The 7,928-nt window shown below is 32.4% G+C and overlaps 1 protein-coding gene across 3 annotated transcripts; it reads right to left on the bottom strand.

The window, feature by feature from the left end:
• Window positions 1-3,396: 3,396 nt before the first annotated feature.
• LOC133298880 (adenine phosphoribosyltransferase 1-like) lies at window positions 3,397-7,511 on the bottom strand. 3 transcript variants are annotated; one of them, XM_061498263.1, is made up of 7 exons: window positions 7,232-7,511; window positions 7,020-7,136; window positions 6,826-6,936; window positions 6,039-6,131; window positions 5,647-5,796; window positions 4,647-4,705; window positions 3,397-3,628 (listed from the first exon to the last, which is right to left on the bottom strand). In XM_061498263.1, exons 1-7 carry the CDS (start codon window positions 7,401-7,403, stop codon window positions 3,575-3,577), a joined length of 756 nt encoding a protein of 251 aa, XP_061354247.1. In that variant the 5' UTR covers window positions 7,404-7,511; the 3' UTR covers window positions 3,397-3,574. The 3 variants fall into 3 exon arrangements, with proteins under 3 accessions (XP_061354247.1, XP_061354246.1, XP_061354245.1); XM_061498262.1 differs by having other exon boundaries at window positions 7,020-7,133; window positions 7,238-7,506; XM_061498261.1 differs by having other exon boundaries at window positions 7,020-7,133; window positions 7,232-7,504.
• Window positions 7,512-7,928: the final 417 nt, after the last annotated feature.

Raw genomic sequence — 7,928 nt, 5'->3', positions numbered from 1 at the left:
GATATATTTTTGACTCCAATCTGATGCGAATTACCCAAAAGGAGGCTCAATTGGAGAGCAAGTGAAATGAGGTTTTCCCAAAACCTAATAAAAGGATCAGAAACAGAGGAAGGACACACTTTTTTTGACAACTAGGAAGAGAAAAACAAAGAGAGGGAGAATTCTTGGGAGCTTCTTGGAGATTCAAGGATTCGATCGATAAAGACGGAAGATCTTCATCTTCCTTTTCTCTTTTAGGTTTTGAATGTTAATTTCTTTTACTTTTATTTTGTCAGACATGAATATGTCTGGCTAGTTCTATCATTGTGGTAAGGGTCACAACCCTTGATGTGAACCCCTTGTGATTTGGTTAAATTTATATTCATCTATGTTAATTGAGTTTATTTTATCATGTTCTTCATCTATAATTCTTCTATAACTGATCACTCTTTTAGGATTGCGAGGGTTAGGATTTTCAATAGGGATATTAGAATTCTAATTCCTGACAAGAGGTAAGATAATTGTTCATGTATGCACTAGGGATAGACTACATGAACCGCAAACGTGAAAAATTCGTTGATTCGAAGGCTCAACTTAAAAAGGGATTTCTAAGGGATTAGGATTCTAATAGGGTTGTTAAGGTTAAGATCATTAAGGAATTAAGGCTTAACCAATTACATAAAAGATAGTGAATCATTTGATCAATTGCATAATTGAATGTAAACGTTAATTCAAGTTTCAAGGTGGGGATCATAAAGGTGTTGGCGTCTCTTTACCGCAATATTTTCTCAAATATTTTCTCAACTTTTAATCTTTTGTCTTGAATTTCTTTAAGAACTTTTGAATCATTTACAATTTCTTGAATAGTTCTCAATTATTTCACAAACCATAATTATTCTTAAACTATTTTTATTAATCCAACTAGAGAGGAATAATTATAATAAATTCGGTGCCTCAATCCTCGTGGAGACGATACTCTACTTATCCTTTTATTACTTGGTACGATCGGTACACTGGCCAATTTTACGCAACACACTGCCTCTTCAGAAAGGCTTTGATTAGAGAAGACAAAGGTATTTCTATCATTCCAAATCATCCAACAAATTATACCAAACAAAAGAGGCCATTCAGTATTACCATTGGATTTTGAATGAGAAGAGAGATTCTTATGAAGCCAACTAGTTAAATTCCAGAAACAAAAGCTGACCAATTACAAGGAAAGATTATTTTCTATCAAATTGCATTGGCCCACCTTCAGTCTCTAATCATGTGAATGTTGTTCTCAGCATAAGCTTGACATCTTGGGTATAGATCAAAGTTAGCCATGTGACTTTGCACCCTGCGGTTGTTGGTTAACAGGTTGTCCCCAATATGCAACCATAAAAAATTCCTTATCCTTTAAGGCTCTTCCCAACTCCAAACAAGATTCCAGTTGAGGTGAGGTCAGTGAGAAAAATTATCTCCCAATACTTTGTATACAATGCTAACAGAAAAGGAGCCATCATTAGAGTTCTGCCATATAGTCTTATCCATGCCATTCAAGGGTGATGGAGGAAGAATGCCAGCTATAGCATTGGCTGCCTCTGGAGATATAAGATGTTCGAGCTTTTGTCAGTTCCATGATTCTTCATTTTCTCTTAAATCCCCAACATTTATCATTTTTTAAAAGAATATAAACTAAAATAATAAGTCACTATAAAAAGAAATATATTCTAATTTAACTAGCTGCTCCTATCTCCATCTTATTAGTATTTTCATGTTCTAGGAGATAAATATATCTCCTAAATACATATAAAAATATTGGAGCTCATATTTTTTCTTTTCTGTCTTCTCTCATATGGCTCACATGGGCCCCACACACTATTATCTATGTATAAGGAGAGAAAATTTATTTACTACAACATGAGAAACATTCAACTTTGAGTTTATTTACGTCTTCCTCGATTCTAAATAAAAAAGTTATGGAATTTAATTAATTCTGGTTTGTTTGTATCTTCTTTTCATAATTTTATTAATTTAAATGTCAACAAACTTTCAAGATAATCGAAAAAAAAATTAAAAAAGGTAAAAACATTTTAAAAAGTAATCCTAAGACCCTATTTGACACCTTTCTTTTTTAAAGTTTAAAGTTATTTTAAGTTAAAGTTATAAAAAAAAAACTAAAAAATTGTTTGTTAATTGGATAAAGTTATTCTTAGAGTTTTCAAGAGAAAAAGATAAAATGATTGTTATTCAGGTAAATTATAAGGGTAAATAATAAAATTCAAAAATAAAAGTTTAAAATAAGAGTATAATGTAAAAATAAATATGAGAATTCCAAAAGGCTGATATACATCTTCAAAAAAACTCTTTTTGGGAGCTTTTTTTTTCATTACAAAAAAATTCTTTTTTATATAAAAGCTTTTGTAAAATTATATTTGGCTAAACTTTTGCTTATAAAAAGAAGAAAAACTAAAAATAAGAACTCTTAAATAGTCACTTTTAAGTAATTTTTCTCATAAGTCAAGAAGAATAACTTTTTTGAAAAAAAATTAAAGAATTATATCATGACATTAATTTTTTGAAAAAATAATCCAAATGTAAGTGCATATTCATTTTAACTTAATTTTTATGAAATATTAATTTTTTCTGTAAGTTAGATTTTAATTATAAATTATTGTAAATATAAAATAAGCTACTCATTTGTATCACTACAAATCATAGCCAAAAAATAATAATACCGGCTCAAAATAGTCAAGAACAGCAGAAAATATAAATAAATAATATATCATAAATAATTACCCAAATGCACATACAAATAATTCACTTCAATTTTTACAGAAAAAAAAATTCTCCAAAATTATCTCAGTAAGTTTTTAATTATTAATAATTTGAATATAAAATATTCTATCAATTTGTCTAGCTTGAAATAAAATACTTGGGAGGTAAGACTTCTAATTTTTACATAACCGGCCTCTATATATATATATATGCCAAAACCTCCCCCACAAAATTTCTAATTTAATATTTTTTACATATTTATACAACCACGCTTCAAGGAGTAAATATGTTTCCAAAAAAATATGTAAGTATTTACGTACTGAAATTCTGAAATAAAAAAAAAGTCATGTAACTATAAAATTGAAGGAAATGTGAGCATATAAAGAATAAAATAATGTTATACATCGACCGAATAGCAAAGGCTGAAACTTGTACATACCTTACATGTGACGATGCCCATTATAACTCATTTGAGTAAACCTAAACTTTGGATCTTCCGATACCAAATGACAAACAAGCCCTTTATTATAGCCATAATTGATGATTCCTCAATATTAAAATAGGGCAGTGTTACATAGAGCTCGTGTCTGAGCTCTCTATTGATTCTTTACTATAAAATAATATAAATTAAGAGTTCCAAAACAAGGGCACACAGAATAATTCTAATTAAAAATAAAATACTTAGAGAGCAGAACCGAGAGTACAAAGACTCGAGCTTTCTGCAGCAAATACCATCGCAATATCTCTCGATGAAATCTAAGCAGTCATCATTAAAGCTCCTAACAAGGGCGAGCTCAAATGTTCAATAACTAAAACACAATCACAAGAACAAAGATCAGGCACCATTAACTAAGACAAATAGCGGCTTGTTGCCTAGCCTTTCTCGCCCCTGAAACAAGCCAATAGAAGGAAAATAGTTTACAGCAATGAATTTTCAGTCGCAATCATGTGATGCACTAAGGAGAATGAATACGCTACAGCGAATGTCATATAATGCACTTAAAACTTTTCAAATTAGTCAAAAGCCAAGGTAACTATAGTTAAGATCCTAGCTACAATTTATAAGCATACTTATTTCAGTATGATCTAGAACAAAAGAATACGTAGTGATGACCCTTCTTTTTTTAATAATATCAACATCAACAACACCTTTAAGGGGAACAAAAGAAAAGAAAAAAGAAGGCCTTTCTTTTTTTAATAAAATAAAATAAAAGCCTACAACGACACACATTAAGAATCACACTTCAAGGGTAATAAGCTCTAACAAAACAACAAATCATGAAGGCAATAACCAGTAGAGAGGAGTTCAAGCAGTCATATAACTTTCTACAAGCCTCCAGGTAGGCTTGCACTTGTACTATTTTCAAATCAAACATGTTAGATCAAGGCAGGAGAGCACCAATCAATCTCACTACTGATGAAGTCCAAACAATTTCTGCGTTTGTTGCCTTTTTCCACCCCCAGAATCAGGAATGCGAAGGACTAGTGAGACATTCTTGAGCAGACATGATGCATATTCAGTTTGGGCACTACTAGATTAATAAAATCTAGTTGGTTTGACAAATCCTATTAGGTGGTAATTAAATTTGCAAATGTCAAACCAAGTCATTCTCTATAGGTTCAGTGCACAAATTACTTTCTACACAGTGTCTATGCAAGAAGTTTTTATTAGACTAATGTCAAAAAAAAAAAATAATAATAATAATAATCAGAGATATAATTCAATTTTTACCATCATACTCTTGTTCTGCTTATGTTGCTTGAGTTCCTAAAATACAAACTGTAACTTAATAATAGCAATCCAGATTCCAGTGCTCATTTTTGAAAAAAAAAAATTGTTATGAAAACTGTCGTGTGAGAAATAAATTAAGCCGAACATTAAGCCAAGGTAAGGATAAACATATTACCTTTAACTCTGGTAATTCAATCACACAAGCACACTCAACAACATGCACCCCAACACGTTCTGCAACAAAGAGAATAAGGAACAGAACAACTAAGAATAAGAATGTATTGAAATGCAGAAGTTAAGCACAAAACATTTTATAAAACTCATTTACAAGTAAAAGAGTCACATGAAAGCAATTCATACCATTAAAATTATATTAGTTGAGCAAGAACAAAACAATGAAGAACCAGAAAGGATGGTGAATGGGACACAAGTAAGCAAACGGAATGATTTCAAGCCATGAATTTTTTTTACATTAATTATTACATTAAAAAAAATAAAGAGAGAAATTACTGAACTTGCTTGATTTCCCTCTCGCAAAGACCAGTTTTCGAAGGATCAGCCGTTCAAGTTTACTGATCACAAAAAAGAAGATTACCACTAGAAGAGCTATGCAAAGCCACTTGCGAAGATTAGAAGAAATTATTTTTCTCTTTTCAGGAAAAGAAACCTAGGAGGCTAGGACCTCTTCCCAAACTCCCCAACCAGCCAACTGAGGTTAAGTCAACGTGATACAAAGTTCCACAAAGCATGTGCTGAGAGAGAGTATTCTTTCTTCTTCTTCTTTTCACATTAGGTTCATTTTCCAGAAGCAAGGTTTCCAATTGTCTCCGTACTAACAAGACATATACATGCATTACTTGCCTGAATGTATATACAAATAGAAATGCTGCGAACACTGATAGTTTGATCTCTTTTGTGGTTCATTAGGACCTAGGCACATATTTGCTCATTTTCACAACTTCTAAAGATGTTTTTAATCCACAACCAAAACTATAAATTCTCTTTCTAATATAATGTAAAATACACCCTCCTTCCTACAGCACTTATCTTTAAGGAGATAGACCCATCATGTGAAACCAAACAAGGAAGTGTGGTATGTAGGTTAGGACCCTCTCTTGCATAGCCATAAAAAGGAAGAACAACAATTTTCCCCACATTCATGTTGACAAGTTTACCTAGTAGCTTAATTGCTGCACATAAAGTTCCACCAGTGGCAATAAGATCATCTATGATTAAGGCTCGTTCTCCAGGTTGTACAGCTCCTACATGCATCTCCATTTTGTCAGTTCCATACTCCAAAGAATACTCTTCTGAGATAACCTCCCCTGAAAAGATGATCGAAATACAACCATACAAACAAATCAAAGATCTTCCCCATCATAGAAACTTCAAGAGCTTTCAACAACTGGAAATTAGCGCATGTGATGTGAAGAAGTAAAGAACTTAGAATTAGAAGACCATATGCTATACAGTGATTCAAAAACCTCAAACCATAATTATCTACTAAGTAGGAATTTCTGATATGGTTATATGCAATTATTTCAAAAGAAAGGTACAAAACATATACCTGGCAATTTATTGGGTTTCCTCATGGGGACAAATTTTGCTCCAATAGCTAATGCAATGGGTGGGCCAAATATAAAGCCTCTCGCTTCAATGCCTGCATTATGTCATAAATAAAGCTATAAGATACAAATTAGTAACTTAATATGAACAGATTCAAAAACAACAAAATTAAAAGAAAATGAACCATCTAGAATTCTAATGATTGGTATCTCTGCTTCTACTATCTTGTGATGTTGGAATGAAAAAAGATCCCAGTTTGGATGGAACAGAGTCATTGACACGAATGAATTACTCAATATAATCCTTAGTTGAACAGGTGCCTGATTTTTAGTCGTTCAAGAGATCATTCCAGTAAGCATTATCAACATTGAATTTGAAAACCATCCAGAGAAAAAAAATAAAATAAAATAATGACTAGTGCTTGTGTGTGCCCATTAGGCAAGGAAACAATGCCGCCACTTATCACAAATTGCAGATTAGAAATCGTTAATTGAAAATATATATATATATATATATCGGGGGGGAGGAGGGGGGTGGGGAGGAGGGTTTCATTCTTCTTCGCCTTCTACTTAAATCACACGCACACCTACTACACCCAATCTTGCAATAAAAAGTTTGGCTCTATGAGGGAAAATAAAGGATCTGGGAGTGTACAGTGTATGAAGATAGAAGATCGTGAGTTGATAGTAAAATATACATTTAAGTCCTGTTTAGATGAATCAAACCCTGGGTTTAGTACCAACTTAACATGAAATTATGTATAGAAAAATGGAAGTCTGGGAGAGTACCTGCGACAACAGAAATATTTTGATCTCTGTACCTCTCAACAAACAAGTCAATGGTATCTTTGAAAGCCTTTGTATCAAGCAGCAGCGTGGTTATATCTTGAAACATAATACCTACCATAAACAATGCAATATAACCATATAAACGAAACGAAGTATACATCTCTGAATCAGAAAAAAAAGAAAAGAGTATTAACCTGGCTTAGGAAAGTTGGGGATGACTCGGATTGCAGATGAGATTCTTGCCATACGTGGGTCTTGATCTTGAGCACCCTTGGAAGCCATTTCTGTAACTTGTGCCGAGTCACTAGCTGCTCAACCAGACACAAGTATAAATTGTCTTATGTTTCGACGAGACTAACGATTGAAGATTAATTAGAGAGAAATAACGAAATTAATTGGAATTTACAAGAACCAGTGGAGCGAAGAGGTCGACAATTTTGTAAGTGAAACGACGACGTTGTTGAATTTGTGATCCTTCGGAAGAGTGGGGGGAACCTAAGACAAGAAGAAGAAGGAGCAGCAGTGACGGCAGATCCAAACAACGAATTGGAGAGACACACAAGACTCACTGATTGCATTCTCTTGCTGCCTCACTTGTCATATATGAATATCACTTTTTTCTTATGGGTCACAACATACCATCTTAATTCTTTAAAATAAAAAAAAATAAAAAAATAACCAAAAGATAAAAAGGGAATGGAATCACTTGCAAGTTGCAATTAGAGTGTGCCAGTCTAGGCAGCTCTTAAAATTTATCTTTATAAATAAATCACTTGGGTGATACCGTAATAATTAAGGGTTTTTCCGTTTTTCTATTCATTGAACAAATATAATAAGCTTTAATGTTTCTAAAGCGAAGGTAGTTAAGTTATCTTCATTCATTGTTAAAACGATGTTATTTTGAGTTAAAAAATTAAAAAATTATAATGAAAAAGATTATTATAACCCTGAAATAACTTATAATTACATAAATATTTTGATTTTTGTCTCAAAACGATATCAATTTGGACTCAATATAGATAAGTTATCTACGTTCACGCGAACTCATATAACAATTAATAGGGAAGGGTATTTTGGTCCAACCGTCGGTCTGCGAGCTTTCC

Source organism: Gastrolobium bilobum, unplaced genomic scaffold, assembly GCF_033153095.1.
Source record: "Gastrolobium bilobum isolate Gb01-03AN ecotype WA unplaced genomic scaffold, APGP_CSIRO_Gbil_v1 utg46590, whole genome shotgun sequence".
In the NCBI taxonomy this organism is placed as follows: domain Eukaryota; kingdom Viridiplantae; phylum Streptophyta; class Magnoliopsida; order Fabales; family Fabaceae; genus Gastrolobium; species Gastrolobium bilobum.
Note: the sequence above shows the minus strand (reverse complement) of the source record. Positions and strands in the feature narration are given on the sequence as shown.